Below are 24,324 nucleotides of genomic sequence, written 5' to 3'. Positions count from 1 at the left end.
AAATGCCAATGCCTGAAAAACAGATTAACTAGAGAATTTAATCGAAAGAACAAACAAACAGATGGTTGGTTAGATTTAAAATAAGACTGAAATGAAGAGATAATGAGCTTTAGGCCTGAGACTCTAGACGCCAGGAGCCCCCCTGTGGGCCCGGTTCCCTTTCACCCTCGTTCTCAGGAGTTTTTTCAATCTGAAAACAAACGGGCTGGATGACCCGTAACACTCTGTTTCACGCTAGGACTGAAGTCCATGATGTATAAAAGCAGACAGCACACGTGAAAAGATGCTCACTGGGGAAATGCAAATCAAAGCCACAGCGAGATCTCACCACACCCCCACCCCGATGGCTAGCATCCAACAGACAGACAGTAGCAAGTGTGGACAACACGGGGGGGGGGGGGGCCGGAGCCCTCGCACCCTGCTGGTGGGGGTGCATCCGGGGGCAGACGCTTTGGAAGACAGTCTGGCGGGTCTTCCAAATGTTAAACACCCAGTTAACACGGGACCCAGCAGCTACGCTCCCAGGTAAATACTCCAGGGAAACGAGCACACACACGCACACCGCAGCTCGTACGGGAGTGCTCACGGCAGCGTCGCTCGTAACCGCCAAGGAGCAGAAACAACCCAAATGCCCATCCACGGATGAATGGATAAATAAAAATGTGGTACGTGTCCATAGCATGAAATATTATTTGGCAACACAAATAATAAGCGATACAGGCTACAACACGGATGAACCTCGAAGCCATTATGCCAGTGAAGGAAGGCCACGCATCATATAATCCCTGTTGGCAGGAGATGTCCAGGGTAGGCAACTCTCGAGAGACAGAAAGGCAATAAAGGGCTGCCGGAGGTTGGGGGTGATAGGTCAGGAAGGACTGGCAGTGACTGTTAATGGGCTTGGGGTTTATTTTTAGAGGGATGAAAATGTTATAAACAATTAGATGTGACGAAGGCTGCACAGTACTGTGAATATATTATAAACCATGGATTGTATATTTTATTAAGTATGTATGTATGTATTTATTTTTATTTTTTTTAATCTTTTTTTTATTTTTTTTAAATATTCTCTCTTTTTTTTTTTTAACGTTTATTTATTTTGGGGACAGAGAGAGACAGAGCATGAACGGGGGAGGGGCAGAGAGAGAGGGAGACACAGAATTGGAAGCAGGCTCCAGGCTCTGAGCCATCAGCCCAGAGCCTGACGCGGGGCTCGAACTCACGGACCGCGAGATCGTGACCTGAGCTGAAGTTGGATGCTTAACGGACTGAGCCACCCAGGCGCCCCTGTATTTATTTTTATATTTTCTTTTATATTTGAGAGAGAGAGCAGGGGAGGGGCAGAGTGACAGGGACAGAATCTGAAGCAGGCTCCATCCAGGCTCCGAGCTGTCAAGCACAAAGCCCGATGCAGGGCTCAAACTCAGGAGCAGTGAGATCATGACCTGAGCTAAACTTGGGTGCTTAACTGACTGAGCCACCCTGGTGCCCCAGGATTGTATATTTTAAATGAGTGAACTGCACGTATATGTATGACTTCTCAATGCATTTGTTCAGAAACTATATAGCAGTCCAATCTAACGGGCAAATACATATTTTTAAAGTTTATTCATCTATTTTGAGAGAGAGAGAAAGAGTGCGTGCATGTGAGTGGGGGAGGGGCAGACAGAGAGAGAGAGAGAGAGGGGGAGAGAATCTAAAGCAGGCTCCACACTGTCTTCGAGGAGCCCAATGTGGGGCTTGAACTCACACTGTGAGATCATGACCCGAGCTGAAGTTGGACGCCCAAACGACTGAGCCCCCCGGGCGTCCCCAACAGGCACCACATTTAAAAGAAGTAGCATCAGGGGCCGCCTGCATGGCTCACTTGGTCGAGCACCTGACTCTTCGTATCAGCTCAGGTCAGGGGTTCAAGGTCGTGGCATTAAGCCCTACACTGGGCTCCATGCTGAACATGCAGTCTGCTTGAGATTCTCTCTCTCCCTCTCCTTCTCCCTCTGCCCCTCCCCTGCTCAAGTGCGCTCTCTCAAAATAAATAAATGAGCATTAAAAAAAAAGCAGTAGCATAAGGAGTATAGCATCTACAGAGCTTTGGATTCTTCAAATTAAGTGGAAATTCACATCTTTAAAAGTACTGTGACCACACACACACCAGGCAATACTCAAGGGGGCTGGCTAAGTGCTGCTTCAGGGGTCAGCAAAGCAAGTGGCATCCGGTGGAACCAGGAAGGGACCCACATTTCTTCCACCTGCTCTGCTGGGTCTAGGCACTGCTGGGGGTGGAGGCCTTCTATTGACCGCGTGAGTCTGGCACTCAGTCTCCACTTCTGAGAGGGCAAGAAACCACCATCAACTACCATCCTGGCTACGTGCTTTCTTCCTTCTGCCTGTCCCACGAAGAGGGAGGCTTTGAGAAGGCAGAAATACTGTCCACCAGTCTATTTCCTCACCTAAAAAGTTCCTGGCCCATAATGGATGCTCAGTAAGTATCTGTAAGTACTTTAGGGGGTCAACTGTCCAACACTCCAAAGACCGGCCTGACTTTTGGGGTGGGGGACAAAGTGAAGAGAGCGGGAAGAGAACCCAGTTAGGACACAATTATCAACAGGGAGAGAAGTAACGATAATTTAATCTAAACAAGAGTTCCGGGGCTTTAAGCATCCTGAGCAGTTGTGGTAATGTGCACTTCTTTTTATTTTTTAATGTTTACTTATTTACTTGGAGAAAGAGAGGGAGAAAGAGAGAGCGAGCGCAAGCAGGAATAGGGAAGGGGCAGAAGGAAAGGGAGAGAGAATCCCAAGCAGGCTCTGCACTAACGGCGTGGAGCCCAACGAGGGACTCGATCCCACCACGAACCATGGGATGATAACCTGAGCTTAGCCAACGGGGCCCCCCAGGCGTCCAGGTAACGTGCACTGTAAACACAGGGGGGCCTGATTTGAACTGGGGAGGGGACCCGGTTCAGAGCCAGGCATCTGACCCAAACCAGGCTGACCGAAGGCGCATGTTCTGCACTCTTCCTCCTCCCTCCTTAAAAATGGAAAAACCTGGGGGGCTCAGTAATTTGTGTCTGACTCTTGATCTCAGCTCAGGTTCTTTTTTTTTTTTTAATTTTTTTTTTTAACATTTATTTATTTTTGAGACAGAGAGAGACACAGCATGAACGGGGGAGGGACAGAGAGAAAGGGAGACACAGAATCGGAAGCAGGCTCCAGGCTCTGAGCCATCAGCCCAGAGCCCGACGCGGGGCTCGAACTCACGGACCGCGAGATCGTGACCTGAGCTGAAGTCAGACGCTTAACTGACTGAGCCACCCAGGTGCCCCTCAGCTCAGGTTCTTGAGAATGGTTCTTGAGAATGAGCCCCGGGTCGGGCTCTGTGTTGACAGTGTGGGGCCTGCTTGGGATCTCTCTCCTCTCTCTGTTCCTCCCATGCTCCCACTCTCTCTCAAAATAAGCAAACATTAAAAAAAAAAAAATGGAAAAACCTTCCAACCATGTGATTTAATATGTAACAAATTGATGTGCTTATAAATTTAATATGTATTAACAAATGGATTTAATTTATTATTTTTAAAAATAATTTAAAAATGTTTATTCATTATTGAGTGAGTGAGCGAGAGAGAGCATGTGCGTGCGTACAAGCAGGGGAGGGGCGGAGACAGAGGACCTGAAGCAGGCTCTGCACTGACAGCAGAGAGCCCGATGCTGGGCTCGAAGTCATGAACCGCGAGATCATGACCTGAGCCAAGGTCAGGTGCTTAACTGACCGAGCCACCCAGGCACCCCGAATTTAATTTAAAGATAAAATAAATTTGATATGCAATAAAGAAGCATTTAAAATCAATGGAGAAAAGGGAATATTCAACACATGATGTACAGGCAAATGATTTTTCTATCATTTTATAAGAAAATAAAGTTATATCCCTCTCCTGCACTATAAAAAAACAAAGTTTCAGGAGGATTATAAAGTGAATGACAAAATTACGAAGGTGTTAGGGAAAATGTTAGGTTGTTTCTTTGAGATTTTGGCATTTTGGGAGGCCTTCCAAAGTAGATGAGGCTTGAAAGTAAGGAGAGAAAAAATGAGACTCCCATTTTCTTTAGTCTGAACAGGAAAAGGTCAGGGCACTCATCATGAGTGATGGGGAAGGAACCTCACAGCCTTGGGCTGACCACACATTGGTAAATTCTCAACTTTAAAAGAGTTAACAACAACAAGTTAAAATAAGTTGATAGCGACTTCTGACACAACAGGTTATGAAAAGCACAAAAGTGAACATTGCTTTCAAATATCTTTTCCAAAGCAAACACACTAAAGTGAGAAATAAACATAGTTTAGGTCATAAGATTAGTCACTTCTGAAACATGTAGCTTTGGGGGAAAAAATCAGTAACTTAAGGAGGAGTTCAGTGAAAATCAGGATATAACATTTTATATTAAGCAACAAGGACTCCCTTAGAACCAGGGAGTACTAATTTCAGAGGTGGATGAGACACCGACAATTCAAAAAAACACTCAACAGAAAACAAGTTCAGTGTCAAACAACACAAGTGTGAAACGGGATCCTGCAAAGGGCCTAGAAACAGGCTGCGAAGGTGACCAGAGAACGGAGATTTGGGCCTGAATGAAACCAACAATGAACTAACCGCAGGACCACAGAGGCCATCTCGGCCACTCAGGGCAGACTGTCCCAACACCAGCTCGGTCCCATCACTATTTTTTTTTTTTAATGTTTATTTATTCTTTTTTTTTTTTTTTTTTTTTTTAAATTTTTTTTTTCAACGTTTATTTATTTTTGGGACAGAGAGAGACAGAGCATTAACAGGGGAGGGGCGGAGAGAGAGGGAGACACAGAATCGGAAACAGGCTCCAGGCTCTGAGCCATCAGCCCAGAGCCCGACGCGGGGCTCGAACTCACGGACCGAGAGATCATGACCTGGCTGACGTCGGACGCTTAACCGACTGCGCCACCCAGGCGCCCCAATGTTTATTTATTCTTGAGAGAGAGAGAGAGAGAGAGAGAGAGAGAGAGAGAGAGAGAGACAGTGCATGAGTGGGGGAGGGGCAGAGTGAGAGAGGGACACAGAATCCGAAGCAGGTTCCAGGCTCCGAGCGGTCAGCACAGAGCCCAACATGGGGCTCAAACCCACAAACCGTGAGATCATGATCTGAGCCGAAGCTGGACGCTCAAACGACTGAGCCACCCAGGCGCCTGGTCCCATCACTGTTTTAACTCTGCCCCATCATTAAAGTTTTCCTGCACAAGTATGGACAACATGTTTACTTCTAAATTATAGTGAGCACTATTACATCAAAGAGGGTAAGATAGTACGCTCAAATGAGGGCTCTAATGTATGTGGCCCATAGGGTACTCGTGGGAGTTAACACACAGGACACTTCGACTGGCCCTGGAAGGTACCCAGTTCCCTCAACTGTTATCGTTACAACACAGGACACATTACGAAGACTTCCATTCTTCAAGTACAAATTTTGCAACAAGAGGACTTCTTTGTGGGGAGTGTGTTAGGCTCAAACGTCTCGGCTTGTGCTAAGGACGCCAGAGCCCTGTGTGTCACTCAGGGTCGGGACGCACTGGTCAGACTGTAACCACTTACCATATGGACTACTTCCGGGTAAATAGGCTCTGTGATCACATTCCGGTTATGGGTGATATATTCTACCATTTCACTTAAAGCAGCTCGTTTTACTTCCTTCCACTTTAGGTCACTCAGTGGATCGGAAACAAAGTCAAAGAGGACACAACACTGACGCAACTTCTGGATAAAAAGCTTCTCTTGATCAGCAGGAGGAACATCTGAAAAGCAGAAAGCAAAGTATATTGATCGCAAAGATGCTTAACCCACAATCACTGTGAAACGCTTCTAAGCCTTCTACTATTTTTATTTTGAATTAATAGAGACTCGAGGGAAGGGACGGGGTGGGGGTGAAGAGAGGTCAGACATTCCCCAAACAGAAAAACGAGAGCCCGTCAACGGCTCAGCTCATGCGCTTATGAGAACGTTTCTATACCGTTTACTCTCCGAAACCACATCGAGGTTACTGTTCAGAATACGCCCTCTGGATGCGTTCCCTCATTCGGCCACGACCGCCTGACTGCTGGCTGTCACCACAGGCTGGCACCGTGCCGGGCCACGTAACGAGAGCCAGACCGCAGGCCCCAGTGTGGGGCGAGGGGCACCGACGCCCACGCCAGCGACACCCGGGGACGCAGGTAGGGCGAGGTGAAGAGGGTGACGGGGGGAGGGCACACAGGTGTCCCCTGGCTTCCTGCAAACACGGAGCAAGTGCCATCAGTTTGAGGCTTGTCAGAACGAGCGGCTGCAAACACACGGAGTCGCTCTGGCGCTCCACAAAACACCTTTCGTCCCTTACTCTGGGCTCCAGTCAACTCACACCAGACACGACGCCTGGTGATCTTAGTGGTGACGGCAGCACAGAAACAGTGCAGAGTCCTAAGTCGTAGCACTCGCCTTTACACAGTGGGTGCCTGCCTGGGCAGGGACCATCCTACAAGCTTTCTCCGTATGGACACGTGTTTTTTCAGGTTATCTGTACAGTGACACAACAGAGGGAAGAGACCAGTCTGGAGGGCCACCTTAGGGCTGGGAAGTGGCAGAGCTCTGGACGATTTTCCAGGATTCTGGAACGTCTGGAAAGCTATCTGCCAGCGTGAGCTTGACGGCTTCCCTGGGGTGAAGATGAGCTTTGGGGGTGACGCTAATGAGTGAGGTTTCTCGATACACATACTGAAATGTGTCCGACATTTGCAAAGTGTCTCAGAAGGTCTGCAAAACTCAGTGAACCAGTATCTTCAAAGTGATCGATAAATGGCATTACAAGGTCCTTCCAGGGCACTCAAAGTGCAAGTCCTTCCACTGGATTTTAATGGAATAAAATGTATGCTCGGCTCATTAATATGGTTTCAGATTCCCCATCACAGATTCCTTCAAGAAACTGCCTGTTTAGGTTTTGGTGTAATATCAAAGAAAATTCTGGAACTACGTGCAAAGGATATTAAGGAACTCGCCCCCAGCTTCCCCAAACATGTGTCTTCATACATTTCAACTAAGACACACGGCGACACACTGAATGCAGAAGCAGACGGGAGAATCCGGCGATCTCCTAGTAAGCCAGGCAGGAGGGAGATGTGCACAAAGAGAAAACAATGCCACTCTCTCACTTAATTTGTTTTTCTTTCATAAAATATGGCTTTGCTCATAAAGACGTTATTTCTGTTAACATGCGCTAGGCTTACTGTATTATTATTTTTTTAATGTTTACTTATTTTTGAGAGATAGAGAGACACAGAGCACGAGCAGAGGAGGGGCAGACAGAGAGGGAGACACAAAATCGGAAGCAGGCTCCAGGCTCTGGGCTGTCAGCACAGAGCCCGACGCCGGGTCGAACTCAGGGATCTCGAGATCGTGACCTGAGCCAAACTTAGACGCTTCACCGACTGAGCCACTCTGGCGCCCCGAGGTTTATTATTTTCAATTTTAGGATACGTGCTGCCAAAGCGAGCACACGGTTTTGTTATTTTTATATGAATTAATAAATATACACTTTATCTTTTCTGCTTTCATTTGGAACATGGTCAATATCGGTAGCTAAACCCACATACACAAAAGCTCGTCGGGGGTCCTACATAACGTTTAGGAGTGTGAAGGGGTCCCGGGCCCAGAGCTGAGACCCCACACCCACCTGCGCCCAGGGCGCACCTCCGGGTCCTCGGGCTTTCCTGCCTCAGTGCTCGCGCCCTCACCCTCTTCGCCCCGAGTGTCCTCCCGGCTCCTCCTCGTTCCTGCCACCAGCTGCCCGCTTCCTGCTCAGGGCACTGCCAACCTAGTCAGCCGCGGGCCGCGCTCCGAGCCGGGCGCTGCGCACTAGCTATTGCTTCCCGCATCTCAGCTATTCTGCCTAGTATCTCATGCTTCCCCCCACATGCTCCCCGAACGCACGGGCCAGGTGACTACGTTTTCTAGTTCTCCGTGCACCCCTAACGCCCAGTAACGAGGCTTGCAGAACCAGAATTTGATTCATAAACATTCTGGGTAGTAGGTGTCTGTCTGTTGAATCATTTTCAACGAGTGACGACCGCTACGGTGTTTGGGCCCAACCTCTCCCAATGAAAAGGTTTCCTTTTCTGAATTACCTCCTTGCTTGACTTCAATCCTCACTCAATTAACTCTACAGCTTGGTTCATCCTCCGGTCTGCTAGGATCACCTCAATGAGTTCATTTTGCAGTCACGGCTTGTATATTTGGAACCTATCTGGGATTCTCAGGCTCTTGACGCTGGAGAAAACGAAGAAGGCTGTGTTTACCCCAAGAGACACATGAGGACCCAGACACGGAGAGCTTCAACAGCCTTGGGCCACCACGCCATTAAGTGGCAGATCCAGATATGGCAGCATAATGTACTGGAAAGCAAGGGCACGCCTGGGGTCCTCCAGGGTGGTGTCATTAGGTCTCACCTACCTCAAAAGCATCTGAGAGCATCATTCACTCCTTTAACACAGTGATAAGAACTGACATTCAGAATAAAGACAAGGTTATCACCAAAACCACTAAAACAAATTTATTCTGATTAAGGAGGAAGAGCAGAGTGAAACAGATTTAAAGTTTTCTATCTAAAATTCTTCTAAAAGACAGTAAGATCTCAGCCTTCCGGCACTTATGTCAATTCTTCCGAGGTTCCAGACAGTTAAGTTGTTACTGTACTATTTTCATTTATAGTTTATAAAAGAGTCTGTCATGATGATAATCTCATGAACTCTTGGGGCGTCCGGGTGGCTCAGTCGGTTGAGCGTCCGACTTCGGCTCAGGTCATGAGTTCACCGTTCTTGAGTTCGAGCCCCGCGTTGGGCTATGTGCTGACAGCTCAGAGCCTGGAGCCTGCTTCGGATTCTGTGTCTCCCTCTCTCTCTGCCCCTCCCCCACTCATGCTCTGTCTCAATGTCAAAAATGAATAAATATTTAAAAAAATTTAATCTCATGAACTCTATTTCCTAAAACCTCATTTGGCTTTTACAATTTCATGGTTTAAAGAGTAAAAAAAAAAAAAAAAAAAAAATCCCCCCAAACCAAACTTCTAAATTAGCATTGCTAATCTGAAAGAAGGAAAAGAGGTGTGACAGACTTGAACCTGTACTTGACTCTACTCTTCTGATCATCCCTGTAATGTGAACCGAATGTTACCAAACTAACCAGGCCTGGCACTGTGGGTACCTTACACTTCTGTATTCAGTAAGTATTCAAGGCCGCCCGACTCTTAAGTAATAAACCACGACGCTGGACTTGACCCAAACCTTACGTTACCTCCATGAAGCAGAATAAAAAAAAAAAAAAAAATGGACTTTGAATTTTGCCCATGAGGGACAGTGGCTCACTTTAATTTTAAATTGCATACAGACTAAAAACATCGACACAAGTGTTTCAGAATGTGTCGATGAAGTGTTGATTTTGATGGGTTCCTGTCTTACGTTTAGGTCTTTCATCCATTTCGAGTTTACTTTTGTGTCTGGTGTAAGAAAGTGGTCCAGGTTCATTTTTCTACATGTCGCTGTCCAGCTTTCCCAGCACCACTTGCTGAGGAGACTGTCTTTATTCCATTGGATATTCCTGCTTTGTGAAAGTTTAGTTGGCCATACGTCTGTGGGTCCATTTCTGGGTTCTCTATTCTGTTCCATTGATCTGAGTGTCTGTTCTTGTGCCAGTACCATACTGTCTTGATGATGACAGCTTTGTAATACGTCTTGGAGTAGGACTGTGATGCCTCCAGTTTTGGTTTTCGTTTTCAAGATTGCCTTGGCTATTCGGGGTCTTTCTGTTCCACACAAATGTTAGGATTGTTTGTTCTAGCTCTGTGAAGAATGCTGGTGTTATTTTGATAGGGATTGCATTGAATATGTAGATTGCTTTGGGTAGTATCGACATTTTAACAATGTTTGTTCTTCCTATCCAGGAGCATGGAATCTTTTTCCATTTTTTTGTGTCTTTTTCAATTTCTTTCATAAACTTTCTACAGTTCTCAGCGTATAGATTTTTCACCTCTTTGCTTATATTTATTCCTAGGTATTTTATGGTTTTTGGTTTATTATTTCTTAAGTTAGGAGCTATTACATTCTCCTACACAGATAAAACCACACACAAGGTACCCTGGGTCTGTATAAACCTTTCAGCAGCCCCCCCGCTCCCCCCACCCCCGCCAGGGTCCTCATGAGTCTATTATTGTAAACTTGGGACCCTTCCCAATTATTTCAAGGTAAATCCTGAATGATACCTAGAAGCAAAATGTAGGGACACACTAGGAGCTGGGAAGACACTAATCCGTGGCGTGGGAAACAGCGCAAACAAGGCGGAGGTATGACTGTGTCGTTCTTTTAAAAACAGACTTACTGAAAGGAAGCCTGTAATTTATAACTGACAGGGATGCTCGAGGAAGGTTATACCATCAGAGTAGGGTGAGGGCACCCCATTAATGCTCTCGCTTCCCACCAGGACGGAGGGCAGCGTTCCTGTATCCACGACACCAGAGGAGCCGTAGGGAATGGGCTCGTTGCCCCGATCCTGACCTTCAAAGTGGGGCCGAGCCCCAGGAGTGCCCAAGGTGGTATCCGCAGAACTTCTAGGTATTCACACTTCCTTCTTCTGCAGAGAATAACATGTAAGCCGAGCCAACACGTAACCTGCAAATGGACACACGGTGGGGGCGTGTGCCTGAGACTGCTTGGCCGCCGGCACGTGTGGTCAGGTCTGCAGACCACCGCCAGGCAGCAAGGAGCCACGGCAGGCTTTAAAAAGTCACTCCTGGGGCGCCTGGGTGGCTCGGTCGGTTAAGCGTCCGACTTCGGCTCAGGTCACGATCTCACGGTCCGTGAGTTCGAGCCCCGCGTCGGGCTCTGTGCTGACAGCTCGGAGCCTGGAGCCTGTTTCAGATTCTGTGTCTCCCTCTCTCTGACCCTCCCCTGTTCACGCTCTGTCTCTCTCTGTCTCAAAAATAAATAAATGTTAAAAAAAAATTAAAAAAAAAAAAAAAGTCACTCCTAAGCCACTAATTGTATCACAGCCAACTTCACAGGTGCTGCAAGCTTCTGTGTGCCTCAGTCTGCACCCCTCAGAAGGGGCAGAGTGGGGACATGACACGCTTGAACCACGAATCGTGGGATATGGTGAGGCTGCATCACTGAGTTGTAGCTATACGCGAGGAGGCATCATGCGAGCTGTTGGCGGACAGAAAAATGATTACACAGCCAAGCCCACTTCTACGTGACAAGTGTTGGCGGTGAAAAGAAAACACTTCAAGATACAATAAAGAACCAACTTGCAGCACGACAGGTGCAAAAAGACAGGAGAACCAGGCCCTCTGGTACATAGGAAATGGCTTTTTCCAAGTAACCATGACTCGAATGAAATAAAGAGAAAATAAAGAGACTGCTAAAACTATGAGCCTGGAGAATGTCACCTCGAGAGATTCCCTCCCCGCAAAGGTTCATGCTCACGGGCGGTCAACTACTTTGTGGTCACTCCCGGAATGTTTGCTAAGCAGCTGAAGCGGCTTGATTTCCAAGGAGAGAGACCACAGTGTAACCACAGCACCTCCGCGAGCTCCCACGGCGCCTTCTCAAAGGCATGGTGCACAGGCCCCAAGAGGGTCTAAGAAAATACGAAGTTGTGAGCCCACAGACAAGAGATGGCTCATTCACAATGGGAACAAACAAGCAATCTCGCTAAAAGGAGACAGCCAAACCTTGAGCTACGATGTCATCTTGTCCTTCCGATGTATCTATTCTTAGTACAAGGTGAGCGGGAATAAAGTTGGATTCAGTTACTAACACTATGGAGTAAACGTGCGCTTCTTCATTAACGTGGGCTAAATTCCACTGAGCTCTATTTCTTTTATGACAAAGTGAGGCAGATGGCAGGGTCCCCCCACTAGAAAACCAAAGTTCAGCATTACTCTTTTGTTTTTGGAAAAGGAAGTTTATGTGCCATTTCTGAAATGACCCATCCTTCCACTGCTGCCTGCGTCCCCTCTGTCCTCGATCCCCTGTCTGCAGGCCCGGAACGTTCTGCTGCACTGATGCCTCTCCCAGCACCAACACCCAAGTCCTAGCTCCTACAGCCTTAAAATAAGGCTCAGTAACTGTTAAACTAAGTTCTTTCACCTTGCTCTGTTCCATGCTGATTATTCATGGCCCTTTATGTTTTTGTAAATATTTTTGAGAGAGAGAGAGAGAGATGGAAAAAGAGAGAGCGAGAACAGGTAGGGAAGGGGCAGAGAGAGAGGGAGACACAGAATCTGAAGCAGGCTCCAAGCTCTGAGCTGTCGGCACAGCCGGACGCGGGGCTTGAACTCACGAACCGCGAGGTCACGACCTGAGCTGAAGTCGGATGTGCAACCGACTCAGCCCTCCAGATGCCCTACTAATGACCCTTTAAATTCCCTTTATCAATTTGGGAAAAATGGAAGCCTGTGCGATAGTGAGACTTCCAATCCACGGACATGGAATATTTCCCCGCTCACTCAAGTTTTCCCTAAATGTCTTTCAATAAAGTTTTATAATTTTCTCTTACAATGTGCTGCACATTTTTTAGATTTACTCTTTGGTATTTGTTAGGTTCTGATGCCCCTGTAAATGATATCTTTAAAAAGATTTAATTTTTCTAACTGCTGCTGTGACACACAAAAAATGTTTTGGGGGATTACTTCTGTATCTAGCTACTTTGCTTAACTCTTCTAATTAACTCCATTAATTCTAATAAAGTTATCTGTAAATCCCTTTGGTTTTCTGTGTATGCCATCCTTTCATCTGCAAAGACCGATGGTGTTCTTTTTCTTGCCTGAGCCACCTGCCAGGATGTGGCGAGAGCAGCTCCCTTCACCTCTCCCAGCCTGGAGGGAAGCTCCCACCAGATCCCGCTGGGCCTGAGGGAGCCACCAGGAGTCTGTACATAACATTCCCCAGATGAAGAAGCTGACTTAGAGATTCGGCGCTGCCCCAATCCACATCCCATCAGGGACTCATGGAACTGGGCAAGCGGATCCTAAAATGCATAGGAAACGTAAGGGGTCAACACAAACCAAGACCCTCTTGGAGAAGGTCTTTAATAGGGTGGGGTAACTCACTGTTCTGGAAATGCAGACTTACTGTGAAGCTTCATTAAGGAAAACAGCCAAGTCACAGAGAACAGAGCCCACGGACAGGCATGGGCATATACAGATTCTTGATTTATGGCAGAACTGTACTGCAGAATAGTGAAGAAAAGTCAGTCTTTAAAATTTAAATACATGGCACTGGGACAACTAGGTACCCAGGGAGAGGAAATAGGGGAGGGAAGAAGGAAGGAAGAAGGAAAGAAGAAACTGGGTCACGTTACATATATATAATATATATATTGTGTATATATAAAAGCTCCTAGTGGGTTATGAATTAAATTTGAAACACAAAACCCTAATGCTTTCAGAAAATAGTACAGAAGAATATCTTACGTCAAGAAAGAAGTGGAAAAGGACTTTTTTTTAAAAATTTGAGTTCGGTTGACACACGTGACGTTAGCTTCAGGTGCACGATCCAGTGGTTCAACAACTCTATACCTGACGCTGTGCTCACCACGAGTGTAGCCACCGTCTGTCACCAGCCAACACAGCATATACCACTGACGATATTCCCTGGGCCGTATCTTTGATTCCCGTGGCATATTCATTCCACAACTTGGAGCCTGTACGTCCATCTCCCCTCCACCCGTTTTGTCCATACCCCCCACATCTTCCCCTCCAGCAACCATAAGCAACCTCTAGCAACAGTTCGTCCAGCTGTTTGTTCATTTGATTTTCGAGAATCCAAATATAAGGGAAAACATATAGTATTTGTCTTTTTCTGTCTGACTTATTTCACTCAGCGTTATACTCTCCAGCTCCATCCATGTTGTTGCAGAGGGCAAGATCTCATCCCTTTTTATGGTTGAGTAATATTCCACTGTCTGTACGTGTGCATGTATATATAATATACGTGTATATATATATATATGTACAGGTATATATATATACACACACCTTCCTTATCCATTCATCTATCAGTGCATACTTGGGTTGCTTCCAAATCTTGGTCATTGTAAATAATGTTGCAATAAATGCAGAGGTGCACGTATCGTTTTGAATTAGCGTTTTCATTTTCTTTGGGTAAATACTTCCTAGTGGGATAACAGATCCTACTTTTTTTTTTAGGGATCTCTATACTGATTTCCACAGTGGCTATGCCAATTTATATTCCCGCCAGCAGTACGCAAGAGTTCCTTTCTCTCCACATCCTTGCCAACGCTTGTTATTTCTTTTTGACTCTAGCCATTCTGACAGGTGTGAGGTGGTATCTCATCGTGCTTTGGATTTGCATTTCCCTGATGGGTGATGCTGAGCATCTTTTCATGTGCCTGTTGGCCATCTGTACGTCTTTGGAAAAATGTCTATTCGGGACCTCTGCCCATTTTGTAATTGACGATGATGATGATGACTGTTATTTGATGTTGAGTTGTATAATCTCTTTATATACTTTGTATATTAACCCCTTACAGGATATACAATTTGCAAATATCTTCGCCCATTCAGTAGGTTGCCTTTTTGTTTTGCTGACTGTTTCCTTTGCTGTGTGAAAGCTTTTTATTTTGGTGCGGTCCCAACAGTTTATTTTTTGCTTCTGTTTCCCTTTCCTTAGGAGACATATCTAGAAAAATGTTGCTGTGACCAATAAAGAAATTACTATCTGTGTTCTCTTCTAGCAGTTTTATGATTTCAGGTCTCACATTTAGGCCTTTAATCCATTTGAGTTTTGTGTTTGTGCACGTAGCTGTCCAGTTTTACCCACACCATTTATTGAAGAGATTGTCTTTTCCCCATTATATATTCCTGCCTCATCATAGATTGACCAGAAAAGCATGGGTGTATTTCTGGGATCTCTATTGTGTTCCATTGATCTATGTGTCTATTTCTGTGCCAGTACCATACTGTTTTGATTACTACAGTTTTGTAGCGTAACTCGAAATCTGGAATTGTGATACCTCCCAGCTTTGTTATTCTTTCTCAAGATTGCTTTGGCTATTCAGGGTCTTTTGTGGTTCCATACAAATTTTAGTATTATTTTTTCTAGTTCTGTGAAAAATGCTATTGGTACTTAGGGATTGCACCGAATCCGTAGATTGCTTTGGGTAGTATAAATATTTTAACAATATTAATTTTTCCAATCCATAAGCATGGTATATCTTTCCATTTGGTCATCTTCAATTTCTTTCATCAGTGTTTTACAGTTTTCAGAGTATAGGTCTTTCACTTCCTTGGTTAAGTTTAAATTTATTCTAGGTATTTTATTCTTTTTGGTGTTTTCTTTCTTTTCTTTTTTTTTTTTTTTTTTAAGAGCAGGAGTGTGCAGAAGCAGGTGAGGGAGAGAGCAGAGAGGCAGAGGGCAAAGGGGGAGGGAAGGGAGGGTGAGAGAGAGAGAGAATGAATGAATGAATGAATCTCAGGCAGGCTCCACACCCAGCATGGAGCCCGATACAGGGCTCGATCCCATGACCCCAGGATCATGACCCAAGCTGAAAACAAGAGTCAGATGCTCAACTGACTAAGCCACCCAGGCACCCCTCTTTTTGGTGTATTTTTGAATGGATTTTTTCTTAATTTCTCTTCCTGTTGTGTCACTATTAGTGTATAGAAATGTAACCAACTTCTGGGTATTAGTTTTGAATGCTGGGACTTCACTGAATTCAGTGATCACTTGTAATAGTTTTTTTGGTGGGGTCTTTAAGGTTTTCTAGGTATAGTAACATGTCATCTGCAAACTGTGACAGTTAACACGCTCCTTCCAGCATTAAGCCTCTTGTTTCTTTTTCTCGTCTGATTGCTATGGCTAAGACTTTCAGTGCTATGTTGAATAAAAGTGGCAAGGGTGGACATCCTGTCTTTTGGAGGAAAAGCTCTCAGTTTTTCATCGAGTATGATGTTACAATGGGGTTTATTTTTGTGTTTTTTATTATGTTGAGGTATGTTGCCTCTAAACCCACTTTGTTGAGAGTTTTTATCATGAATAGATGTTGAATTTTGTCAAAGGCTTTTTCTGCATCTATTGAGATAATCATAGAATTTTTCTTTTATTTATTTATTTTTTTATGTTTATTTTAGAGAGAGACAGAATGTGAGTGGGTTAGGGGCAGAGAGAAAGGGAGACACAGAATCTGAAGCGGGCTCCAGGCTCCGAGCTGTCAGCACAGACCCTGATGCGGGGCTCAAACTCACAAGCTGTGAGATCATGACTTGAGCCCAGGTCGGATGCTCAACTGACTGAGCCACCCAGGCGCCCCGAGATAATCATAGGATTTTTATCCTTTGTTTTGTTCATGTGGTGTATCACATTGACTTGCAAATGTTGAACCATGCCTGTATCCCTGGAATAAATCCCACCTGATCACAGTAATGATCCTTTTAAGGCGGTGTTGTACGTGATTTACTAATACTTTGCCAAAGACTTTTGCATCTATGTTCATCAGGGATATTGGCCTGTGGTTTTCTTCTTTACTGGTGTCTTTGTCTAGTTTTGGTACCAGGATAATGCTGGCCTAGTAGAATGTATGAGAAGCTTTCTTACTCTATTTTTTGGAATAATTTGGGGAAAAAGCCATTAACTTTTTAACTTTTTGGAAGAATTCATCCATGAATTCATCTGGTCCTGGACTTTTATTTTTTGCTAGTATTTTTGGGGGCGGGTAATTTTTGTTTGTTTATCACTTTCATTACTAACAATTACTAATATATTCAGATTTTCTATTTATTCTATATTCAGCTCTGGAAGACTGCATGTTTTTAGTAATTTACTCATTTCTTCTAGGTTGTCTAATTTATCGGCATACAATTTTTTCTAGTAGTCTCTATCTTATAATCTTTTGTATTTCTGTGGTGTTGGTTGTTACTTCTCTTTCATTTCTGATTTTACTTACTTGGGTCCAAGAAAACTTAAGACATAAAAAATAACGATCACTAAAAGATTGATAAACTGAACATATAAAATTCAAAATTTTTCCACCAAGAATAAAAAAAGGCAGGCCACAGAGTAGGGAACTATTTGAATATATATAGCCAGTGGACTCTTGCCCCGGGAGCTGGGACCTGCATTGTTGGGCACTTACCCTACGAACCTCATGCAGGTGCAGCACAACAGGGTAAGAGAATGCTCCCATCAGCACCAATAACCCAAACTGGAAACAACCTGAATGTTCACCGGCAGCGGATATTCTACAATATTCTGAAACCACAGAGACGAATGAGCCCTATACGATCTGAATACATCTTACAAAACGCTGTTGGGTGAATGAGCTGAGATAAAAAGGACTTATTCGGTATGATTCCATGTTTATAGGGTATAGAAACAGGCATCCCTCAACCCATTCAGGACCTACAGGAGGCTGTGGGCGCCTGGTCTGGGTGGTGGTTATTTGCTTTTATACTTCTTCGTCGCACTTGGTTTTATGTGCTTCTTTTAAAAAAAATTTTTTTTTACATTTTTATTTACTTTTGAGAGACAGAGCACAAGCGGGGGAGGGACAGAGAGAGAGGGAGACACAGAATCCGAAGCAGGCTCCAGGCTCCGAGCCATCAGCACGGAGCCTGACGTGGGGCTCGAACTCACGGACCGCGAGATCATGGCCTGAGTTGAAGTCGGACGCTTAACCGACTGAGCCACCCAGGCGGCTCCTTGTTTTATGTGCTTCTGTATAGGAATTGTATTTCAAACTAAAAAGGCTACAGACTAAGTGCATAGAGCAGACACAACCCTCAAAAACACCTAAGAACACAGGGAGATGAGTCTCCTTCCTTCATAACCATCCTCTGCCTCCATCCTTCCTCCCAAAGGCAGCCACTGTCACCAGGGTGGGCCCCACAGAGCTGCCCCGCACAAGTACTCCTGGGGTACAGACACATCGCAGTCTCTTCCACGACGGCTTTAGATGAACCAACGCTGACAACCTCTAAATTAATGTTGATCTACCTGGGACTGGAACACACACACACACACACACACACAATCCCAACACATTGTCTAACGTACCCAGTATTTATGTTGAAGAACTTAAGCTCTGAACAGATTTCTTTTTAACTGAAAAAACTTCCCAATCAAAATGAAGTTCTAAGTGACTTCTCTATTTTTTTCTATTTATATCGTTTCTTCCTTTCCTTTTCCCAATGATCAGCAATTATGATCCCAAATGTGTAACAGAAAAATGGTAGCACGACTTGTTTATCAGATCTGAAACATTTGATATGAGGCAATCAGGACATAGAAACTAAGGTCTCAGAGTAGGCCCCAACCTTGACTATGGGGCCTGTATCATTACATCATACATGCCAGGCACTGAACTAGGCTTTGATGACACAAATGTAAGTTAAGACCTGATATGTGATCTAAAAGAAAAATGAGGAAAACACATGAGAGGTGCCTCTGGACCTGAGGCTACTGTGGAGGGACTGAGGCCACTCTCAGTGGGGAGGAGTGGCTCTCTGTGTGCCCACTTCTCTGATCAGAGGGCCTTGAAGGACAGGACAAATTAAACAGGGTGCACTTGCCCGGAAAATCCATTTTCCCTGAAAAGAATCTTTGCAGTTTATTCAGCTTTGTTACACACATTCACCAGGTTTATGCCCCTCCCTCCCGAAGGAGCAGATGTGCTGACCTCAGGGTCAAGTCTGGGGTGAAAGTCCACTCAGGACCGCAGGTCTGGTTAAAGCCCATCGCCAGGTCTCCCCCATTAACCCGATGAGCTCCTCCTCAGACATCTGAAATCCTCTCTCCCCCTTTGCACACGGAGAAGGGGTTCCACCAGCGACCCCCAATCCACCACCCCTTTTCACGAAATCAGAGCGTAACTCAACGAGGCAGAGCTCTCCTTTCGAAAGCGGTGGCTGGAGCCAGGGTGTGGTCCATTCATGCTCTTAGCCTCCCAGAGCTGGCAGCCTCCACGGAGCAGTGGGGAAGGCGGTGAGGTAAGGACGGCCCAAAGCAGCAGGCCCGGCTGAGAGAAGACAGAGGCCAGGAGAGACCTGTTTCCTCAGGAACGCTCCTAATTAAGGCAAGTCCATTTTTCAGTGAAGGAAGTCACACGGGAGACAAAGTGACTTCTCGTGTAGACTTTACCATGGTAAGAACAAGGCGAAGTCATGACGTCATTCCAAGCCTTGTGTTCCCGAAGCTTCTAAAGCCACCTGTGGACACACATGTGTATTCAGGAATGTGTCCCCACCTCCTGGTAATACATACAAGGAATTTAAGAGACACGAGCTGAATTGGAAGCCTGTTTGTTTTTTTTTTTTTCTTTCTTTCTTTTGGCCAAGATGAAGCCAAGTCAAACTCCTAGGGATACGGAGATCAATCCAAAGCTGCGTTTTATTGACACAAGGCCATATTCCCTGCTTAACAATTTAGTTCTGAAGTCCTTTGTTGGGGAATGAAGTTTGGCAGTTACCATTAGTACAGATTAGTAAATGTTCAGCACCTCTGGTTATGTCCTTTCGTCTTCCATGCAGACTAGCACTCCTGACGAAATACTAATAATATCACTGCATCCAGTGACCAAGAGCTCCAGCAACACAGTAGCGTGTTTATTGAAAGCACACGGGCAGGCATCGTTTCAGGAAGAGTCACTGCTTTTCTTACATTTGACACACAGACTGCCAAAGGAAGATTCTAGAACTTCTGACGTGTTTACCGGCAGACAGAGCAGGGTAGAGCCGTGAGAAGGACATAGTGAAAACAGGTACAGATTCGTTTTCAGTTTTGATTTTATGTTCTCTCCTTCCTTTCTCTGTGTCTCAAATAGATAAGAATGGTTCTTTCTGACCACGAGCACCCCCTCCTGATGAATTCTGGGCTCTGCGCACATGATGTCTGGCCCAGAGCTGCTGCAGGAAAGGGCAACAGAGGACACAACAGATAAGCCTGGAGGGCTGTGTGCCGGGACGTGCCGAGAGCAAGCCCTGGGACTCACATACGGGAAACCATGAAATCGGGGACACGTGCGTGTGTGCGCGTGTGTGCGCGCGCATGTCCACCCCCAGGGGCTGATGCACAGAAAGAGGTGCCGGACCCCTCAAGTCCCACCGCCAGGAGCTGCCGTCCTCATCTCTGCGCATGCCCATGACTCCTCCCCTCTAGGAGCAGCATGTGCTAATTAGCGCTCTCCTTCCCTGTTCTGGGTTCCGGTCCTCACCTCGCGGGGCCATCAGCCGACGTCTGCCAAAAGGCCGGCAGTATTAGGGCTACCAGCCAACAAAGGTGGGTGGCAGCTCTTCCTGTCCCCAAGGGCCAGTGGCACCCCAGTGGTGGGGGGAGCGGCTGACGCCCTCCTGGGGACCGGACGGGCCTTCCCTGGGGCCTTTCTGATGGGCTCTGGCACAGACGCGGCCTCGTCACTGCAATCGGGCGGCTGCCTGGGGAGGAACGCGGGGGCTGAGAGGGCACAGCCACCCCCGCCTCAGCCGCACCCCCGGTAACAGGCGCCCCACGAATGGGCCGCACGAGCGAAGGACACTGACAGGACCAAACTCCACACGTTGTTAACCTGGGACTTGCACGCTTCTGTGCAGGGCGACCCTCGGCCTGGGCTGGCCGGGCTACCCAGCGTGGGGGGCGAGAGAGCAGTCGGAGGCATAAACTAGATGGAAACCTCTACACCGCTGACGCCTGTCGTGTTACCGTCTCAAGTAATCCGCAAACTGTGAAGAGAAGGATTTTAAACTCGGAGCCTGGAGACAGTGAGACAGAGAAGCTGGAAGGCTGCTAAGGAGGGAAGGCAGGCCCATGCCAGGTCTGTCCACCTGTGCCCGCCAGGCGTGACCGGCTGTGGGCCCGGTCCCAGATCCGTGACGCCGGAGGGTGCTCTGGCCGGCGTGTAGCGCCACGGCCCGCCCACGCCCGCGCCTCCTCAGACGTGGGCCCCGAGATAGCAAGGTGGCAGGGGTAATTAGCGGTGACACACGGCTCCACAGCACACCCCTCCCCCGCGCCCCGGGCACAAGCGATGCCGCGGCTGGGCCAGCGAGAGTCTAGATGGGTCCTGGGACAAAGCGCACAGCCGGGGGCCGAGAGCCAGCTTCTCCCGTTTCTCCAGGAAACGCTCCAGCGGCGGCTCAGCGGCCACACAAAGCCAACCGCGAAGCGAGGCGACCGACCTGCAGTGCTCCACACCCTCGCTCTCCTTTGTTTTTTTTTTTTTAATGTTTACTGATTATTATTTTTTTTTTTAGTAATCTCTACACCCGACATGGGCTTGAGTTCACGACCCCGGAATCAAGAGTCGCACGCTCCTCTGCCTGACCCAGTCGGGTGACCCCGTTCTCCTTTTTAAGGCGAGGCGAGTGGCCCAGGCGCACCGCCTGCTGCTTTATGAAAGGTCCCGATCGCATCACGCTCCCCGAACCGCACACACTCTAAATACACGGAGTGCGTCGTCCAAAGAGTCGACCACAAGGCTCATTTGTCCCTTGGAGAAGGACGTGCCGCCTGAATATTTGATGTTTCTATTGCCGGTTCAAACAGGAAACACTCGAGTGCTTGCTGTGGATTGAAGACATCTAGCCGCTCCTCTCCCCCAGCTTTGATCCCACGTTGCATGGGAAACGGAGACGACGCTTTGAATCACGTGCACGTACTTCCGTCCAAGGGGCAAAATGTGCTGGGTAAGATCTGCCTGGCTGTGCCGGGACCTGGGAAGAAGAGCCTTCCAACCAGGATCCAAGAACCTTCTGTGCCGAGAAGCACACACAAGTTCAGCAGGGTAGCTGCAAGCTCACGGTCTTTGAGGCAGCCGGGCGGAGCGTGACGGGACAGCACAGGTGGAAGGCGCTCCTCCACGACTGACCTGGGCGGGCTGCGGGGACAGCAGCACGCCAGCAACACCTGCAGGGCGTGGGGCGATGTCCCCAGCCGGCCCCCAAGGGTCCCTGCTTGGCAGGAACTTCCCCCTCCTGTCTCCCAGCGACCTTTACCCTCAACCGCTCTGTTTGCAACTACAAGATTCCATTACAAAGCCAACACCACGTTGATGGAGCCGCCCTCGGAAATGCTGGTCTCCCAGAGCTTGTGCTCCCAGAGCTTGTGCAGGACGCAGGTGGGATGCGACCCCAAGCGAGCCGGAGCCGTGGAGGGACTTGGTGATCCGAGCGGGAGCCATGCGGGCAAACCTCCTGACCCGGTCCTCGAAAGCCGGCGTTTCCGTACAAAGTACTTCCAAAGACGACTTCTTTATGTTCCCTGTTTTACAGTTAGATCGAAACAACTTATGCTCGTGGCACTCTGAGGTCGTCACCTTGCTTCGAACTTGGAGCCCTTCGCCTGGCAGAAAGCGAGCGGGCGATGCCTGGGTTGGAATCTCAGCTCCACCTGTAACTACCTTAGTGACTTCAGGGCCTCGCTTTCCTCAACTGGAAAATGGGGATAACTGCCCAACAATGCACTGGATTGTTGTGAACACACGTCATGTGCTCAGAGCAAGGCCTGAAATAGAGTCTGTCCTTAATCCGTGTCACTGGTTTTTGTTTTTGCTAATGAGGTGCAGTTAGCTTCTGTCACTCAATCTTGTTTATGCTCCTATCCTTAAAAAATGTCTGTTACGGAAGCAACGTTTTTCATCCTCTCCAGGCATTTCCAAGCAGACCACTGATGCACTGCACTCAGCAACTAAATTTGTACCTGACAAAAGGCGGAATCCGAATCTGATGGCGTCTGGCTGTGCAGAATTCAATTACACGGTGTCCTGGCAAACTGGGCACAGCGATTGTGCTCTGCTCTTCGGGCTCTTAGAACAGCGCAGCCCCAGAGCAGCTACTTAAATGCTGCCTGCAAGGGGCTGAGTGAGCCTCAAATCCGATTATGACACATGTGCGGCTAGGTCACAGAGGAGCCACGCTCTCAGACGAGCTCAGGGACATCTCAGTACTATCAATTTGTGGCACAATTAGATTCGAATGGGAAAAATATCCCTTGAGCGATAGATTTATAAAGGACCACGGTGGACCCGGTTTTTGGGTGGTAGGTGCTGTAGGCTCACGTGGGCAGGAAGAGAAAAAAACGGGAGGCAGCAAGACCCGGGCGGTGGGCTAACTGCTGTGAGACAGTTGTCGCACCCGCCTGAGATTTTGGGGGCTCAGTTTCCACATCTGGGAAACAGGGTTCCTCCTGGCTCTATGAGGTTGTGAAAGGACTCTCCTCTCCAAGACCAGAGTGTCAGCAGCAGTTCCTAGAGGGAGGAAAAGGGGACATACCACAGGGTCTCTAGACAGAAACGGGGTGTACACAGAACGGTGTGATTTTTTTTTTTTTTTTATTCCAGGAGAGCAACTTACAAGTGAGTACTGTAAGGAGGAGCCTATAGAAAGCCAAGGATCCAAGGTATCTGGGTGGCTCAGTCGTTTGGGCGTCCAGCTTGTGATTTTGGACCAGGTCATGGTCTCGTGGTTTGTGGGATCGAGCCCCATGTCAGGCTCTGTGCTGACGGTGCGGAACCTGCCTGGGATTCTCTCCCTCTCGCTCTCTGCCCCTCTCGCCCACTCTTTCTCTCTCTCTCAAAATAAACAAACATCAAAAAAAAAAAAAAAAAAAAGCCAAGGGCTTGAACCTATATGTGAGGTCTTTCTCTCTGCATACAATCGACCACTGGTCTTTAAATGAAATTTGAGCTCAGTATTCAATTGCTAGCATATGATGTGTTACGTATTTCTAAAGGATTCTGTTTTCAGAAAAACGATAGATGTTAACCATAAAAAAAAGTCCAAACCTAAGAAAGGAAAATTCAGATATGTGCTTCTGGCATCCTGAGGCACGTCCACCTGGGGGCCTCCCCGTGCACACATTCTGTAGGACGCACGACCGAGAACCACGCTTCACACGCTGCCATTTCTACCTCGCTCGACCCTGTGTTGAGTGTGTGCTGTAGATCAGTAACTGGACCAAGACCACTTCTGTTTGCACTTTTACTCACGTGTGCTAGAATTTCATAAACTGAGCCAGTCTGCTCATGGTTTTCCTTTAAAACAATATTACAAATGATGCTCTAATTTATGATGATTATAGATGGACGATGGAACGCACCGATCTAGTTTTATTCCTCCTAAAGCCTCACTAAAAAGATGGTGAATTCTTTGCAAGCCTTACACCTTCAAGACAACAGGACCGCTAAGCTGGAGAGAAGCTGGCCGGACGCCTGGGAGGAGAGGGACGGCAGGCCGGCGGCGTGGCCACGGGACGGTGGAGAAGCAACCTGGCAGG

General features: G+C 47.2%; 1 protein-coding gene across 7 annotated transcripts in view; it reads right to left on the bottom strand.

Moving 5' to 3' along the window:
- The window catches only part of PPP2R5C (protein phosphatase 2 regulatory subunit B'gamma), a 130,602-nt gene that overhangs the window by 46,600 nt on the left and 59,678 nt on the right, over positions 1-24,324 (bottom strand). For all 7 annotated transcript variants that reach the window (XR_003969693.1, XM_030319992.1, XM_030319989.1 and 4 more), the window contains one exon: positions 5,618-5,817. Coding sequence is in view for 6 of the 7 variants with exons in the window: in XM_030319992.1 (XP_030175852.1) it covers positions 5,618-5,817 (200 nt within the window). In the remaining variant the exon portion in view is untranslated. The remainder of the gene's footprint in view (positions 1-5,617; positions 5,818-24,324) is intronic.

The sequence above is a fragment of the Lynx canadensis genome, chromosome B3, assembly GCF_007474595.2.
Source record: "Lynx canadensis isolate LIC74 chromosome B3, mLynCan4.pri.v2, whole genome shotgun sequence".
Classification (NCBI taxonomy): Eukaryota; Metazoa; Chordata; class Mammalia; order Carnivora; family Felidae; genus Lynx; species Lynx canadensis.
Note: the sequence above shows the minus strand (reverse complement) of the source record. Positions and strands in the feature narration are given on the sequence as shown.